The following is a 19049-nucleotide window of genomic DNA, read 5'->3' on the forward strand; positions in this document are numbered from 1 at the left end:
ACATGAAGACAAAAACACACATTAGCTGATTTATTAAAAGAGACTACCAAATGTCACATTTACATCTATTGAAAATACAAAACATAATACATCTCTTTATAATATCAAAATAATGATTATACCTCGTCTGATAAATAAAATATATAAAACTATATATAAAGAGGTGAATCTTTTATAAATCTGAACAGTAAGCAATGTGCCAAAAAATGCATTACAATCAACCACAATATGTACACACAGGCATCATTATCCGTTCATCCATTTTCTATAGGCTTCCTCATTAGGGTCACTAATTAGGATCCTAGCGAGTGATATGCTGGGTACATCCTGACTGAAGGCAAACATGGTAACTGCAACAGCACCGTAAGGCCCCATGCACAATTAATGCAACATACTGTATCAGATGATGAAATGGTCTGAATGTCTCACATGCAGCCTCTGAGGACACACAAACGCAACATTTGCAGTCGCTGACACGCCATGTTGGGAAAGAAAAAGAAAGCAAAAAAACCCTCACCTCACTCAAGTTGACGTTTTCATACACAACCATGTCATCCTGCTCGTGACACAACTTCCTGGCTCGCAACACATCACGGATGCACTGGTGAAGGAACGCGTACTGACGCTGCAACGTATGTCAGCAGGGAACATGAAGAATAATGAATGAATCATTTTTTTATGAATACTGGGTATTTGTCCACACACCTCTGTCTGCACCATGTGTGAGCGGTGAAGGCGGAGTTCAAAGACGCATCCAAAAATGTCCAACATGTCCGAGTTGTCCGACTGCTGCAGAACACGATCCAGAACAATGAAGGTTCCTGTACGACCCACACCGGCGCTGACGCACAACACAACATCAACATGAATCATTATACAACACATCTTTTACACTAAACGTTTGGATACACTTTCTCATACAATAAGTGTCTCAAAACTTTTGACTGGTCCTACCTGCAGTGGACCACAGTGGGTCCAGAACCAGGACTCCTGTTGACGTAGTCTCGAACAGTTCTGACAAACTGCACCAGGGATTGGGTAGTGTCTGGGACCCCATGATCGGGCCACACGGTGAAGTGGAAGTGCCGAATGAGTCGGATGGACCTTAGATCATCCTCCTGTAACACACACACGCAAACAATAAATTACCCACAATGCTCTCGAACTGCCGAGTCATGTAAACAATGATTGATTGTTTACGCTGCAGATGTTGAACTCTCGGATGGTCCACTCAGGAAGAACGGACTCAGACAGCATCTGGACAATCAGGTCTCCATAGTAAAGAGGCTCATGGTCCTGCGGCCAGTAGTGATCACATTTGACCTGCACACACACACTTATTATTAGCCTAAATGCTCTAATGCAGGGGTCTCAAACACGCGGCCCGCAGGACACTAGTTTGAGGCCCCTGCCTTGATATGAAAGTTTAATGTTAGTGCGGCCGGCGCAAGTTTGATATGGATGCTGTATGGTATCATGTACCCAGAAAAAATTACTACGTTTGATTAATGTTCATGTTAAAGGTTAAATAACTGTTAATAGTTATCCTCCCTATCCGTGTGGAAGTGGTACGTTTTTGGCTATTTAAGTTTAAAGGAAATAACTTGAAGGCTACCGTTTAGGTCGCTAGCTCTCTAGTTTGCGAGTTAGCATGTGTCTCAAGACCCTGCAGTTGCGCAATATGTTGTAAATAAAAAGAGTATAAATGTGACTATAGTCGTGTTTTGTCATGTCTACAGGGCTCTAATACTGCTTTGTTCATTTTAATCTGAAAAAAAGAATTTGTCTACCCACCAACTATATGTGGTTTGTTAAGTTTTTATTATTTGCCGTTTTATTATTATTATTATATTTATTTATTACTGATTGATTTTCTTTTTTCTTGATTTGTTTATTTATTTTTCATCTTATTTTGTGCAGAAAAATAAAAATTAAGATATTTGAGAACAGTGCAATGTTTTATCAGCGCTTTTATTGTAGAAAATTGGAACCAAAGCAAAGTTTTTTCATTTTTCTGTTTTTAATAAATGCGTTTTTTTTTTTTTTTTGGAAAACCTGATGCGGCCCAGTCTCACCCAGACCCTAGCTCCAGTGGCCCCCAGGTAAATTGAGTTTGAGACCCCTGCTCTGATGTGTCTTAAGTGCAAAAACGGCACAATGAAATGTGAAAGGTGAAATGTTATTTATATTACAGACTATATGTTGACTTTATAGAGGACTTAGTTACCCGGCCTTTCTCAACACACTGGGTGACCATCACGACGTTGTGCACGTTTTGCTCCCACACCATCTTCCAGAAGTCATCTTTGGTTCCTGGCAGCGGCCCCTGGGTGGCAATGTACTCCCGACGGAAGTTATTTCCCTGAAACACAATATGTGAGTTTGTGAGGAAGAGTCAGCTTCATGATGTGTGTGTGTGTTTGTGTGTCTCACAGGGATGTAACTGGCATTGATATAGTCTGAGCAGGGGTCATCATCCACGTATGACAGCTTCACTCTTGTTGAGTCGTCTGCAAACAAATGCACTCAGTGACCAGCTCCCTGATGTGTAGGCATAGGCATAGGCATAGGCATAGGCATAGGCATAGGCATAGGCATAGGCATAGGCATAGGCATAGGCATAGGCATAGGCATAGGCATAGGCATAGGCATAGGCATAGGCATAGGCATAGGCATAGGCATAGGCATAGGCATAGGCATAGGCATAGGCATAGGCATAGGCATAGGCATAGGCATAGGCATAGGCATAGGCATAGGCATAGGCATCGCCATCGCCATCGCCATCGCCATCGCCATAGCCATAGCCATAATAGCCATAGCCATGGCCATAGCCATAGCCATAGCCATAGCCATAGCCATAGCCATAGCCATAGCCATAGCTCCTGTGTAATAAATAATAAATAATAAATAATAAATAATAAATAATAAATAATAAATAATAAATAATAAATAATAAATAATAAATAATAAATAATAAATAATAAATAATAAATAATAAATAATAAATAATAAATAATAAATAATAAATAAGGGCGGTCTAGTGGTTAGCGCGCATACCTCACAGCTAGGTGACCAGGGTTCAATTCCCACCCTTGACCATCTCTGTGTGGAGTTTGCATGTTCTCCGTGTGCATGCGTGGGTTTTCTCCGGGTACTCCGGTTTCCTCCCACATTCCAAAAACATGCTAGGTTAATTGGCGACTCCAAATTGTCCATAGGTATGAAGGTGAGTGTGAATGGTTGTTTGTCTATATGTGCCCTGTGATTGGCTGGCGACCAGTCCAGGGTGTACCCCGCCTCTCGCCCCAAGACAGCTGGGATAGGCTCCAGCACCCCCGCGACCCTCGTGAGGAAAAGCGGTAGAAAATGAAATAATAAATAATAAATAATAAATAATAAATAATAAATAATAAATAATAAATAATAAATAATAAATAATAAATAATAAATAATAAATAATAAATAATAAATAATAAATAATAAATAATAAATAATAAATAATAAATAATAAATAATAAATAATAAATATGTGGAGAATAAATAGATGACATCAAATATGAACAATGTACAGCGTAAACAGTAATTTGTACAAATAATTGAAATAATTTAGAATAACAATAATTTAAAGTTTTGGTTGTGCATGTGGGCAGGTAGAGGGGCTTATTTGGCATTCAGCAGTCTGATGGCCAGGGGGAAATAGCTGTCTCTAAACCTGGAATCCACGAGGTGTTTCACTTCCTCCCTGTAAGCCAGTTCGTTGTTGTCGTTCGTGTCTGTGTGTGTATGACAGACTCACAAGGCAGGATGTTGTTGTATCGGTTCTTGCCACGGTTCTCCGGCAGCAGAGCTGAGTCCAACGCTTGGTTTCGACCGACATCTTTCAGGTTCTGACATAAAAGCGTAGATATAGTATCTAGTAAGTAGGGCTAACAATATGAAGCACTTGTTGCAAAATGGACACAAGTATTACCTCGTACTCGCCCGAAAGCAGGAAGCGGGCGTCAGCTTGAAGTTTGTTGTAGTGACGCTCAAAGTCAGCCGCGCTGATGGGACTGATGGAGCACAGTTCGACATGAGCAACTACCAAGGAAGTATGACTCAAAGAAACATTCACTTTTTCTTTTACCTGATCATGTGACGACGCTTCCTAGGAAGAAAAAAAAATAACCTTTAGTCCTTTCTCATAACATAATTGGTGCATTCTTACTTGAGACATTTAGAGTAGTCAGTGTATAGCAGATGCCCGCATTTTTTTGAAAAGATGAATTCCAACATCCATCAATCCATTTTCTATGCCGCTTGTACTCACTGACTGACTGACTGACCACAAACTGGGCTACACCATGATAGTTGGAATACTGTAATATACTGTGTATTCAATGCTGCTATACAAACTGTACACTGACAACTCTAAATGTAATGTATGTAAATGTATTCTTTTGTTGTTTTGTCTTATGTAAGATTCTGTGATTATATGTGTGGAAAAAATCACTTATTGAATTGGTAACTGTTATGGCGTGGAGAAGGGGTAGGATTTAATAAGCTTTGCTTCTTCCTGCTTCTTTTCAGACATGTGTAGTAATGAGGCGTTGTGTGTGTGCATGTATGTGTGTGTGTATGTGTATATATATATGTATATATGTATATATGTATATGTGTATATATATATAAATATATATGTATATAAATAGATATTGTAAGTGTATTGTATTGTAAGTGTATATGTGAGAAAGAATAATGTAATATAGTATGCATTATCTGAAATAAATTAAGAAAAGAAATAAAGAAAGTATGTAGGGTCGGTAGCGTGCATTAGGACAAGTCACATGATCTCACCCTCTAACTCCTAGGTGACCCCGTGGTGACGGTCGCTCTCTTCTCACACACATATCAACTGCTGCTCTCTCCTGCATACTTTGAACCACAGCATTTAGTACACTAATCTACACACACACACACAAACACACACACACAGTGACGGGAACTCACACTTTGCGTTTGTTGCGCCTGTAAATGAGCAGCGTTGCAACTATTGCAATGACAGCCATCAGGATGACAGCGGCACTGATACCTTCTATGATGCCGCTTAGAGGGTCTGCCAGGCGACACAGGTGAAGCCATGGGTTATTTGGGCACACACACACACGCATGTGTTGTAGAGCTTACCTGCTGCCGTCACGACAGGTAGCGACAGGAAGGTGTCGGCATACAATGGCGGAGAAGAGTCGTCAAAGAGTTGTGTGAATGCCCGAATGCTGAGCCTAAATGAGAATCATGTGTGTGTTTCAATGCCAATATATCCTTTCTATTGTAATGCTATTGCCACAATGTTATTGTAATGCTGTAATATGTATGAAGTGTGTGTGTGAGCACCTGTAAGAGGTTTTGGGTTTGAGCGGTCCATCACAAAAGTGCCTTATACCGGTCCGTAGATCAGAACGCAGGTCTGGGCGATCACAGGATCCCCCTAGCGAGTCCATTCCTGTTCCCAAAGTTATATCAAAGCTGCAAGTGTCACTGGAGCTGCTGGCAAAGACGGCCGTCTGGTAGGACTTGATGGAACTGTTGGAGCTGTAGTCCACATAGGAGGGCAGTGGATGGCGCCGGTCTAGATGCTCGCCGTCCACACCTTCACAGGATCAAGTAGAGTAGTGTAAGAAAAACAGCTTAGCAACTCGAACTTGCAGATGCCAGAAGGTAAAATGTTGAAGTGCTCCTTTGCCTTCTGACTCTGTCACAAGCACGGTGAAGAACTTGACGGCGCCGTTGACATCACTGAACCAGCTACAATTGAACGTGAAGAAGATTGACGACTTGGTGACCAGCACTGATGTGAAGTCTACTCGAGTGCTGAGGGGCGGCACAGGAGGACCTGTGGACAGTTTCATGAAGTTATTCCGCAGGGAGCAGCTCCACCGTTTTGGACCTGTACATGACTTACGGTCGATCATAGTGACCGCACTGTCATGCGCCGCTTCACTTGTCGTGGCGTCAGAGATGACCTTGACCCAAACAGTGTAGTGTTTGTGGGGCTCCAATTGACTGATAACATAGGTGGTGGATAGGCGGCCTGTGCGGCGTGAGTAGACCAAACTCTGCGAGCCCTTGTGCACGCACTCAATGGTGTAGGAGTCAAACTCGGCCTCCGGGGGCACCCAGGAGCAGGAAATGGAAGTAGAGCTCTGAGGGCGGCAGTGCAGGCCATGCACAGGCGAAGGTTCTGCAGCCAAAGCAAAGTTTAGGTCGAGCATGAATTCACTCCTGATGTACGGGGGGTCACCTACTGGTGCGAATGCTGCTTTGGACAGGTAGGCTGTAGGAAGGCGGCACCCCGAGTTGTGTACCCCCACTGACGGAACGCAGGGTAAAGTTGTAAAGGCGTCCCGGGAACATCCCTCTCAGGATCCGACTGCCGGATGTGCGACTCTCGTAGGGGTTGATGATGGTCACCGTGTCCTGCGGCGTCCACTGCAGGTCAAAGTCATCATAGTCGGAGTCAAGGGGGGCCGTCCAGGTGACCTCCAAGGAGGTGTTGGTCACTCCTCCAAACAGCAATGAGCTTGGCTGTCTGGGAGCTGAGAAGATAGAAGATGTCCTTTTACTGCTCAGGTGATTTTCCAATGTCTTCTTATCTCACCTGTTCGGCCCTGGATGCTGGCGCCATTTGTTAGCTCGCCGCTACGACTAAGCACCTCAACGCGATACAGTTGGCCAGGTTTGAGGTGGCTGAAAACAAACTCTGTGACCTCCGGCGGTAGCTGTTTCTGTGCCTGCTGTGAGCCATCAGGGGCGTAGAGCGTCAGGAGGTAACTGCTCACTTCACCTTCACCCTGTCTCCAGTTGACCTGCAGGAGGTCCGACTGGTTCCTGCTCTGAACCTGCAGTGACGTAACAGCTGGCGGGACTGAGGAGAGGGGATATATTAGTGTTGGTCCCACAAGTTGACCCAAGTCATTAACCCTGATTTTGCCGGTCTCAGTGTCCTCACCTGTTCTGACCCACACGCTAGAGTCATTACTTTGCTCTCCACTTCGCGCCACAACCACCATCTTATATGCGGAACCAGGACGGAGGCCCTGGAAAAAGCAGTCCTGGCTGGAAGGTGGAACACGACGTCGCTCGTGCAAGGTGTTATCATTATTGTACAGTAATATGTCGTACGAATCAAAGTGACCCACTGGCCGACTCCAGTGGAAGGATAGGCTGGTGGTGGTGTTGCTCTTGAGTGATAGATGAGTTGCGGCCGCAGGGCCTGATAGGAAGAGGAAGCAGGTTACACCCTAAAGCTGCAAGCTCACACTGTAAAACTGGGAGCGGCATATCACCACCCCCCATTTATGCTAACTTCCTAAGCTCAATTTCTGCATTGACTGTCCCTTCTTAACCCTTGTATTATGTTCAATGTATCAATTTGACACATTTCAGTTTTTGTGTTGACCAAAGTACTGGTTATCCTTTCTTTTTCTTTATGAAATTTTGTGACTTTTCCTCATCTAGGGTCATGAACTGGTGTGTAAAATTTGGACACTTTGATGTGTCGTGCTGAGTTTGTATACAAAGATGATTATACCCACTTTAATGTGGGTATATAGCTGTTCAGATCCAGAAAAAAACATGTCTCTTTGATTGACTGTCCAATTATTTTGTATTTTGATTGCCTTTGAAGAGCCATTCAGACCTCAGGTGTGTGTAGAGGAGGAACTTTCTCTCCCTTGTCCTTGGCACTGTTCTCATGTCATCTCTTCGAGATGCACACCAAAAATGAGCTCCAGAGGGTTTACAGCTGAAGCTGAAGAAACTTGTGATGCAGAGGAAGAGATTCTTATTGATGATCTAGATTGTACAAAATCTAGATATGCATGGAATATGCAAGTATTACACAGGAAAGCTACCTGGAGGAGCATCTGAGAAGAACCAGAAGATGCCATGTCTGTCCCTTCCGAGAGGACAGTAAAACAAGTACCTCTTGTGTGAAATGCAAGAATTGCATCTGCAGAAAGCATACAGTTACATTCTGTCCATCATGTGGAGAACACTAAAACTGTTGAACATTGAAAATCTGAGCGTTAAAGTTAAAGTTAAATGGAAAAAAAGTGTTTGTGAAGAGGGAAAAACTTAACTTAAACATAGTGTTGGTATTAAAAATTTATTGTATGTCTCTTTTCTAAATGCTTATATAATCTAAAATAAAGTTGTTATTGGTTAACCTGATTTTTTGACTGTTTTGAGTGGATTTACACAGTAACATTCATTCATTCATTTTCTACCACTTTTCCTCACAAGGGTCACGGGGGTGCTGGAGCCTATCCCAGCTGTCTTTGGGCGAGGGGCGGGGTACACTCTGGACCGGTCGCCAGCCAATCCAGGGCACATATAGACAAACAACCATTCACACTCACATTCATACCTATGGACAATTTGGAGTCGCTAATTAACCTAGCATGTTTTTGGAATGTGGGAGGAAACCGGAGTCCCCGGAGAAAACCCATGCATGCACGGGGAGAACATGCAAACTCCACACAGAGATGGCCAAGGGTGGAATTGAACCCTGGTCTCCTAGCTGTGAGTTCTGCGCGCTAACCACTAGACCGCCGTGCAGCCCGACCCGCAACATAATCAATGTAATTTTTTTTCAACATAATACAAGGGTTAAGGAACTCAGCAGAGTTAAAACAGTTGGGCATGTGAAGTAGTCATGGCTTAGCTGCACAAACAGAACGTCTGTACATACGTGTGCAAGCTTGGGCACTGACCCCAGTGCTTTGGAGTTCCCCGCTGATGGTCTGTACCAGAAGGCGGTACTTCCTTCCTGGGGTGAGACTGTTGAAAATGTGCTTGGTGCACGTAGGGGGCAGCGTGGCGTTTACTAAGACACCACCTTGTTCATCAAGTAACTGCAGGAAGTAGCCGTCCGACACACCTGCAGCTACCTGCCAGCTCGCCTGCAGGCTGCCGGTACCGGTCGGGTTCTCCACCTGCAGTGCTATCACAGCTGACGGGACTGAGCACAGGACATGACATGCCTTCAGAGTCTGACCAAAAAAAAAAAAAGGTTGCACAAGACCTGAGCCTCACCTGTGCGCCCGTACGCCGTGTCATTGTTATACAGCTCACCACTGATGGCCTGCACTGTCACTCCGTACAGCTGACCGGGCTGCAGCGAGCCAAACACCACTTGGTTTTGATGTTTGAGGACGGGGCGTATGTCTAGTTGACGGTTCTGTCTGTACAGAACCACAACGTACCGGTCCACATCTCCTTGACCCGCCGTCCAGCTCACCTTCAGACTGCCGCTGTCTCCGCCATTACTCACAAGGATGTTCTTTACTTGACTGGGTACTTAACAGTAGACAAATGAGGTGTGAATATTTGTACTCTTCTATGTACGCCCTCGGTATGCCTGACCTGTGCGGCCCTCGATGAACTGGGTCCTCTGGTTGGGGCCACTGAAAGTGGATACCAGGATCTTGTAGAGACGTCCAGGTGTGAGCGAAGACACCACGCACTCTCCCACGCTGCTACCAAGAGTGATCGGAGGGAACACTTTCATGTCGTTAAAAAGCAGCTGCACCTCGTAGTGATCCACATCACCCAGGGCTGCCAACCACACCACCCGAAGGTTCTCCGAGGTCTGCTTGGCGATGTACAAGGAGCGCACGGCCGCTGGGACTGGAGGATTAATAAGAAGTGCATTGCTAATTTATCAGTGTCAATAAAGTTGTGCAGGAATCATGACAGATGATGTCACCAAACAAAGACAGCAAGCACTCACAGGTGCGACCATGGGTGGAGGTGCTGGTCTCGTAGGTCCCGCTCCAGGTGCTCACTACAACCGTGTAGAGTCGCCCTGGTACCAAATTGTAAAAGACGCACTCATTCTGCATCTTTGGCACCGTCTGGTTCTGCAACTTAACATTGTTGTGCTTGATGGACACTTGATATAAGTCAAAGTCTCCAGACGCAGGATGCCAGTACACCTTCAGGAAGTCGTCACGGGCCCCATGTATCGCTGTAGGGTTCTGGACTTTTGAGGGTTCTGGTAACGACAAGCATTGAAAGAACTTTTCACCTCTACGTTTTAAGCCTTTATTTTGGCAGCAGCGCCAAATTACCAAAAGCAATATCATGTATGACACTCACGTGTTCTCTGTAGAACAGAGGTGAAGTTCTGGAAGGTTCCGCTGCGAGTGCAGATGGAGATGTTGTAGAGGCGACCGGACACAAGCGAGTTAAAAACACACTCGTGACTTGATTTGGAGACGACAAGCGTGTGAAGCGTCTTGTCTCGGTCCTTCAGGGTCACCAGGTAACTGTCCACCTCACCTGGAGCAGCACCCCATGACACGCTAAGGAAGTCTGTGCGGCCGTTGTTACTGACCGTTACCTCGCCAACGGCAGCGGGGACTAAGAAGACAAGAAGAACCACAAAAAGTTGAAAAAAAGTCTGCTTTGGTTTCTTTGATTCTCCTGCTGGCCTTACCCGTGCGTCCCTCAGCCACAGACTGCCTGGATATACGTCCTGCTCGGACAGTGGTCACCACCACTTTGTAGAGGGCGCCAGGCTTCAGGTCATGGAAGCTGAGACTGGTGGCGTCGGCTGCTACACTCTCGTTCTTGATGACGCTGCCTTTGTGGACCAGCAGCACCAGGTACATGTCTAGGTCCCCGCTAGTTTGATCCCACTGAGCCAGGAGGCTCTCAGTGCTTCCCAAGTTAGAAACCTGCAGTCTGTTTACCTGAAATGGAGCTAAAAGGACACCACAACCATGAGGTACACATTTTTAGTTGTTCGGCATAAAAAACTGAATGGTTCAAAAATCGTACTGGTCCATGTGTTGATAGAAGCAGAGCTACTCAGGTTGCTGCTACTGGTTGTCACGCTTATGGTGTACAGACGTCCTGATGAGAGCTTGCTAAAGGTGCAACCTTTGGCCTCCTGAGGGAGAAGCTTCTGAGCTATGATTGAGTCTGTATTGGCTAGTTGGAGAACCACCATGATGCCATCCCACTCGCCGAGGGGGCTATGCCACTGGACGCTGATGGTGGACTCGTCGGCATGACTGACGAGAAGCTGCTGAACCGGCTGAGGAGCTAAGGAAGGGGTACAGAGTATCTGTCAATAAACTGTCTTATCTTCAATGATTTCTTAACAGGAAGTAAAAGTATACAAACAATAGAACAAACCTAGTCGTCCTTGACACCGCGCCGTGTTACTCATAGTCCCACTGTGAACCGTGACTGCCACGCCATACGCCCGGCCTGGTATCAGGCCCAGGCTGGTGACAAAGAATACATAGTGCCTGCTTAGCTTGCTGACAGTTTCGTTACGCAGAACCATGGAGCCGTTCCACAGCGACACACTGTAGTTGTCCCAGTCGCCATCGGGGGGCATCCAAGTGAGACTCAAGGCAGTGCCATCAGACAGAGAACGAGCAGACATCGCCGACACTGCGTCAGGAACTGCCACACAAAAAGCACTATTTGGAATCGAATCATTATTATATTGATTGAGAATTACATGGTACCTGTTGTCATGCTAGTCTTAGCTTCCGCGGTGCCTCCTTCTGTTTGAGTGCGCAGTGACAGCTGATAGTGGCGCCCTGGAGTCAGGTCCCGGAAAACCGCCCGAGTTATATTTGGACTCAGGTGCAGTTGCAAGGGGGCAGCGCCATTGGCTGACAGGGTCGCATGGTAAAAGTTGACGCCCCCTACAGGTGGGTGCCAGGAGGCACGCAGTTGGTTGGTGCGGCCGTTGTTCTCCAGCTTCAAGTTGGACACCGAGGCGGGAGCTGAGGTGGACCGCAGAGACGATGATATTTGGAGTCCATGTGAACAAATATGGCTTTGACCTCACCTGTATATGCTAACACGTGCACGGGCGCCGTGCTCTTCTCCCCAGCTGTCACGATTAGCCCCACCTTGTACCGAGTGCCAGGGACTAGAGACCCGAAAACCAACTGGGAGGGTGCGCTTCCCAATACACGCACCCTGCGGATAGATCCGGATCCAGAGTCCTCTAGAATTACATCATACCAATCCACGTGACCCTTGGAAGGAGACCAGGATACCAGCAGGCTTGAGGAATCATTCTGATTCTTGTGGACTTCCAGCTGGGTCGGACCAAGCGGGTCTGCCAAACGACACAGAAACGCAACTCAATGCAACTCCTTCACTTTCACTAAAATCTTTTATAGGTCACTGAAGATATGCATTGATCAGACCCTAGTGGTGTTTGATCTGTTCCTTGGTGGTTTCATTGTCTTGGTTAAGTCGGTGACTTGAACATTCATTCATTCATTTTCTACCGCTTTTTCCTCACAAGGGTGGCAGGGGTGCTGGAGCCTATCCCAGCTGTCTTTGGGCGAGAGGCGGCCAGTCACAGGGCACATATAGACAAACAACCATTCACACTCACATTCATACCTATGGACAATTTGGAGTCACCAATTAACCTAGCATGTTTTTGGAATGTGAGAGGAAACCGGAGTACCCGGAGAAAACCCATGCATGCACGGGGAGAACACACAGAGATGGCCGAGGGTGGAATTGAACCCTGGTCTCCTAGCTGTGAGGTCTGTGCGCTAACCACTAGACCGCCGTGCAGCCCGACCCGCAAGTTGAGCTGCATTTCGGGCTAATCACAATCAGTAAAAGAGAGCGCTGCTTCACCGCACGTCAGCAACAATGGAACAATGCGAGACAGGAAGTCTGCGTCTGCTATAAACACACTTACTTCATGACCACAGGAAGTTGAGACAGGACACTTTCAATAATACAGTACACCTTTTCTGGAAGGACAAAGTATCTAAAGTTGGAAAGATATTTATCCCCCAGGGTACTACTCTTGAGGCATAATGAACTGAGACAGTCAACAACAAGCAGAGGTTCCACTCACACATTGCCACCTAATGGTGAGACATGACAAGACAACCTTGGACTCTTACCTGTGCGCACTGACACGTTGCCTCCCCCTCCGTTCACAGCAGAGATGACGCTCAGGTGGTACAAAGTCCCCGCCTCCAGTGAGGCGATTTCACATGTGAAGGCGTCACTGAGTTGCCCCGTTGGCTCACAGTCGCCAACGCTGTTGTGCACCATCACCGAGAAGCTCGAGCACAAATGTGGTGTGCTGAAGGTCAGCATGATTGAATCCGTTGTGGCCTTCGCTTGCGTGAAATTAGCGGAACAGCTTAGTGCTGTGCTCAGAGGCGGTGTTGAAGGTGCGGTTACAGGTACAGGTGAAGTTGAAGGCGTGGTTGCGGGTGTTGTTGAAGTCATGGCTTCAGGTGAAGTTGACTGTGTCGCTACAGGTGTTGGTAGAGGTTTGGTTACAGGTTTGGGTGAGGTTGAAGGTGTGGCTATAGGTGTTGTTGAAGGCATGGTTACAGACGAAGTCGACAGTGTTGTTAATGGTTTGGTTACAGGTTTGGGTGAGGTTGAAGGTGTGGTTGTAGGTGTTGTTGAAGGCATGGTTACAGGCAACGTTGACAGTGTTGTTATAGGTGTTGTTAAAGGTTTGGTTACAGGTTTGGGTGAGGTTGAAGGTGTGGTTATAGGTGTTGTTGAAGGCATCGTTACAGGTGAAGTTGACAGTGTTGTTATCGGTGTTGGTAAAGGTTTGGTTACAGGTTTGGGTGAGGTTGAGGGCAGGGTTATAGGTGTTGTTGAAGGCATGGTTACAGGCGAAGTTGACTGTGTTGTTATAAGTGTTGGTAAAGGTTTGAGTGAGGTTGAAGGTGTGGTTATAGGTGTTGTTGAAGGCATGGCTACAGGCGAAGTTGACTGTGTTGTTATAAGTGTTGGTAAAGGTTTGGTTACAGGTTTGGGTGAGGTTGAAGGAATACTTCCAGGTGAGTTTGACAGTGTTGCTACAGGTGTTGTTAAAAGTTTAGTTACAGGTAAAGGTGAGGTTGAAGGCGTGTCTTCAGGTGTAGTTGAAGGTGTGGTGTCACGCGAGGTTGAAGCCGTGATTCTAGCCATAGTTGCTACAGGTGTTGAAGGGACATTTACAGGTGAATTTGAATCTGTGATTGAAGGCTTGGTCACTGGTCCATTTGACGCCATGCTTATCGTTGCGGTCGAAGGCATGCTCACAAGTGAGTTTGAAGCCCCGATTATGGTTGCGGTTGAAGGCATGGTTATGGGTGAGGTTGAAGATGTGATCAGAGACACAGGTGAGATTGAAGCCATGATTACAGTTGGGCTTGAAGGTGTGGTCACAGGTGAAGTTGAAGACACGTTCACAGGTGAGGTTGAGGGTGTGGTTTCGGTTTCAGGTGAGGTCGAAGCTGTGCTTTCAGGTGAAGTTGAAGGTGTACTCACAGGCGTTGTTAAAAGCGGTCCACTGAGTTCAGTGGCTATTGCGGGTTTCACGGTTGTGGGCGGGGCTAACGTGGCCTTGACACTTGTTGACCATGCCCGCCGACCTGCTGATGTCGGTGGTAACGGTGACCTGTGTGACAAGTCAGGTGGCTTTCTAGACCTCATTGACGGTAGAGGCTGAGTCTCTGATGTGCGCAGCGAAAGACGTGCGGCGGTAGGCGGCGTCTTAGCGGTGGATGTGTTGCCCAGAGAAACGGTCACTGCGTTGTCAGATGACCCTTGACCTTGCTTCGGCAATGACAATGAGGGGGTAGCATGTTGCCATCCTGATGAGACGTTCGTGGACTGGTCGCCTGTAATAGAAGTTGAAGGGTCGCTAGTTTGCGTTGATGATAGCAAAGGGCCGCTGGCTGTGACATTTGACCCTTCTGGCTTCCTGGAGGAGACGAGAATGGAGGTGCGGCTTTTGTCTAGAAAGTAATGAGAAAAATTATTGTGCCACAAGTACAGTGTAGGCCCCATATTATAGGCCACAGAGACAAAAACAATTTGCTACAATAAAGTGCTCATATATTAATAACAATGAGAAGAATATCCTATCACATGGAAAACATTTTTCATGTATTTGACGTAAAAAAAAGCTAATTCCTGAAAACAGAGTAATTCAGGGGTCTCAAACATGCGGCCCACGGGCCAAATGTGGCCCGCAGGACACTAGTTTGAGGCCCCCGCCTTGATATGAAAGTTTAATGTTAGTGCGGCCCGCGTTTGATATGGATGCTGTATGGTATCATGTACCCAGAAAAATTTTATTTTTAGTTATCCTCCCTATCCGTGTGGAAGTGGTACGTTTTTGGCTATTTAAGTTTAAAGGAAACAACTTGAAGGCTACCATTTAGGTCGCTAGCGCTCTAGTTTGCGAGTTCGCATGTGTCTCAAGACCCTGCAGTTGCACAATATGTTGTAAATAAAAAGAGTATAAATGTGACTATAGTCGTGTTTTGTCATGTCTACAGGGCTCTAATAATGCTTTGTCAATTTTAATCTGAAAAAAATAATTTGTCTACCCACCAACTATATGTGGTTTCTTAAGTTTTTATAATTTGCCGTTTTATTGTTATTATTATATTTATTTATTTATTACTGATTGATTGATTTTCTTTATTCTTGATTTGTTTATTTATTTTTCATTTTATTTTGTGTAGAAAAATAAAAAATAAGATATTTGAGAACAGTGGAATGTTTTATCAGAGCTTTTCTTGTAGAAAATCGAAAACAAAGCAAAGTTTATTCATTTTTCTGTTTTTAATAAATCCGTTTTTTTGTTTTGTTTTTTTTTAAACCTGATGCGGCCCAGTCTCGCCCAAACCCTAGCTCCAGTGGCCCCCAAGTAAATTGAGTTTGAGACCCCTGGTGTAATTGGTTACGCAGATCATTCTTTACTTATATATAATCTCAAGTCCCAATTAATATAAATAAGTGTACTCACCAGCAGTGGTGACATTGAGCAGCAGAAATAAAACCAAAAGACCAGCGTCCATATCTCCAGTCCACTCACACTTCACACTGACTACACTTCTCACACCAGCGAACAGGCGGTAACTTTGTCACAGGAAAAAGTCAACCACCACGTTTCCTTCCATTCAATTCTTCGACGCATTTTACACGACAGGAAATACCACTGAACATCATGCGCACACACAAGCATGGACACTCAAGGACAATTTAGAGCTTCCAAATGGAGCTGACATGAAAGTTTTTGGGGAGGGAAGTGAGGTGTGGTCAGAGTGGAACATGGACAACATGTCTAGCCATACATCTTCTATACCGCTTATCCCGTTCGGGGTCATGATGGGTGAGATGGAGCCTATCCCAGCTGACATCCTGTCTTCCTGCACGGCCGGGAGGAAGAGGCGGAACATCCTGACCTTCACACTGGAAAAACAAGTTAGCCTTTTTCTATTAATATCATGACATATTAATTCCTAAAAAATATAAATAAAGGCAAAAATGTTTGTAAAGATCATCCATCCCTAGATGTTCTCTATGGGATTTAAATCAGGGAACATGTGAGAAGGTGCAAAAGAGTGATGTTATTATGTCCTGTTGAAAAACTCAGCGGTTACTACACAGACGAGGGTCATGAGGGATGTACCCGGCCACCGTTTGACGACCCTGGACCACCTGTAGCTCCATTGTTCCACTGAATGAAAAGCACCCCAGATCATGATGGACGCCCCTCTACTGTGCCGGGTAGAAAACATCTCAGGTGGATCTCCTTGTCATACCAATAATGTTGGAAGCCATCTGGACAGTCAAGGTTACATTTTTTCCACCTTTCAACATCCCGTGTTTGATGCTTCCCTGGCAAAGTCTAAACGGGCAGTTTTATGGCGTTGAAGGAGACGAGGTCTTTGAATTGCTTTTTCGGTTTTGAAACCCTTTTCCCGCAGATGCCGTCGGATGGCTATTGCACGGCATTGTAAGGGTCTGAATTTGGGAGGACCGCCAATCGGATTCAGCTCAGCTGTCATTTCTTGGGTCTATCATGCTCAGGATCTTAAGATTTTCATCCAGCCTGGAGGTTCCTGATATTGAGCTATTGCCCTCTCCAGTAACTGTTACATTTGTTCACTTCCTGCTTTCCATAATACAGTTTAAGGGTTTTTTTGGGTTTTTTTAATACACCTCGTACCGAAGTACAAGGTGATATGAGCATCCAATGCCATAATGGGTACCATAGTAAGTGTCAATATAGTGATATATATAGCACATCATGACTGGTTCAAGACTCTTCATCCTTGTATTTAGCAAACATCAACTGCTTGTATTGTTTCTTGAATTGGTTCATCGTTGTGCATTGTTTGAGGTCCTTACTCAATCCATTCCATAGTTTGATTCCACATACTGAAATGCTATGGCTAGCATAACGTAGTCCTAGCATAGAAGTGTTTCAAATGTACTTCTTGTAGAAAAGTATTGGATGACATTTTTAGGTCATTGTTTTTAGCCTTATGCATTATTTTAGCTGTTTGAAGATGAACTATATCAGCAAGTTGAAGTATTTGTGATTTTAGAAATAAGGAGTTAGTATGTTCTCTGTAGACGGCATTATGAATTATCCTTACTGACCTTTTTTGCAGTACATTTAGCGAGTGAAGATTGCTTTTATAGTTATTATCCCATATTTCCACACAATAAGTAAGATATGGTAGAACCAGAGAGCAATAAAGAGTGTGGAGTGATTTCTAATTGAGAACAAGTTTTGCTTTGTTCAATACTGAAATATTTCTGGCCACCTTATGTTGTATATTTGTAATATGAGGTTTCTGGCTCATATTTTCATCTATTGTGATCCCAGAAATTTATTTTCGTTCACCCTTTCAATGTCCACACCGTATGTATTGTATTTGCTGGTGCATGTCCTTTCTGCTGTTGCCAAACAGCATGATTTTAGTTTCACTTAGGTTCAAGGACAATCTATTATCATCAAACCATCTTTTTAGTGTGACCATTTCTTCTCTGACCTTTCTAATGATTCGTCTGTACTCCCTCAAGAACAAAAAGCAGTGGTATCATCCGCAAATAATACCAGCTTTAAGTCTTCATAACGTTCATAATACACTTCATAATACAGTGCATCCGGAAAGTATTCACAGCGCTTCACTTTTTCCACATTTTGTCATGTTACAGCCTCATTCCAAACTGTATTAATTTAATCTCTTACCTCAAAATTCTACACAAAATACTCCATTATGACAATGTGAACAAGTTTTTTTTTTTTTACTTTTTTTGAATTTATTAAAAATAGAAAACAAAAAAATCACATTTACATAAGTATTCACAGCCTTTGCCATGTGCATCTTTTTTCCACTGATCATCCTTGAGATCTTTCTACAGCTTAATTGGAGTCCACCTGCAGTAAATTCAGTTGATTGGACATGATTTGGAAATATAATAACTGTCTATATAAGGTCCCACAGTTGACTGTGCATGTCAGAGCACAAACACCAAGCATGAAGTCAAAAGAACTGTCTGTAGACCTGCGAGACAGGATTGTCTTGAGGCACAAATCTGGGGAAGGATACAGAAAAATTTCTGCTGCTTTGAAGGTCCCAATGAGCACAGTGGCCTCCATTATTCGACTAGTCAGGATAGAAGGAAAAATGAATGCAGCAATATTTTCATCCAGGATATCTCTATATATTGCTGCATTCATTTTCCTTCTATCCTGACTAGTCTGCCAGTTCCTGCTGCTGAAAAACATCCCCACAGCATGATGCTGCCACCACCGTGCTTCACTGTAGGGATGGTATTGGCCTGGTGATGAGCAGTGCCTGGTTTCCTCCAAACATGGCGCCTGGCATTCACACCATGAGTTCAATCTTTGTCTCATCAGACCAGAGAATTTTGTTTCTCATGGTCTGAGAGTCATTCAGGTGCTTTTTGGCAAATTCTAGACGGGCTGCCATGTTCCTTTTACTAAGGAGTGGCTTTCGTCTGGCCACTCTACCATACAGGCCTGATTGGTGGATTGCTGCAGAGATGGTTGTCCTTCTGGAAGGCTCTCCTCTCTCCACAGAGGAACGCTGGAGCTCTGACAGAGTGACCATCGGGGCCTTGGTCACCTCCCTGACTAAGGCCCTTCTTCCCCGATCGCTCAGTTTAGAAGGCCGGCCAGCTCTAGGAAGAGTCCTGGTGGTTCCAAACGTCTTCCATTTACGAAT

General features: G+C 44.9%; 1 protein-coding gene across 1 annotated transcript; it reads right to left on the bottom strand.

The window, feature by feature from the left end:
• Positions 1 to 17: 17 nt before the first annotated feature.
• Positions 18 to 13915, bottom strand: LOC131131163 (receptor-type tyrosine-protein phosphatase beta-like). Its single transcript, XM_058075600.2, has 30 exons — positions 12945 to 13915; positions 11855 to 12130; positions 11526 to 11789; positions 11185 to 11460; positions 10825 to 11091; positions 10481 to 10747; positions 10141 to 10404; positions 9773 to 10036; positions 9406 to 9669; positions 9076 to 9339; positions 8732 to 9001; positions 6989 to 7252; positions 6638 to 6904; positions 6285 to 6575; positions 5942 to 6220; positions 5723 to 5872; positions 5374 to 5629; positions 5167 to 5261; positions 4990 to 5095; positions 4837 to 4914; positions 4127 to 4147; positions 3971 to 4052; positions 3797 to 3887; positions 2434 to 2510; positions 2228 to 2362; positions 1201 to 1323; positions 955 to 1118; positions 706 to 841; positions 518 to 625; positions 18 to 438 (listed from the first exon to the last, which is right to left on the bottom strand). Exons 1-30 carry the CDS (start codon positions 13762 to 13764, stop codon positions 400 to 402), a joined length of 6258 nt encoding a protein of 2085 aa, XP_057931583.2. The 5' UTR covers positions 13765 to 13915; the 3' UTR covers positions 18 to 399.
• Between the last annotated feature and the right edge of the window lie 5134 nt (positions 13916 to 19049).

The sequence above is a fragment of the Doryrhamphus excisus genome, linkage group LG1 (genome assembly GCF_037039965.1).
Source record: "Doryrhamphus excisus strain RoL-2023G ecotype Guam linkage group LG1, RoL_Dexc_Guam_v1.1, whole genome shotgun sequence".
Taxonomy (NCBI): domain Eukaryota; kingdom Metazoa; phylum Chordata; class Actinopteri; order Syngnathiformes; family Syngnathidae; genus Doryrhamphus; species Doryrhamphus excisus.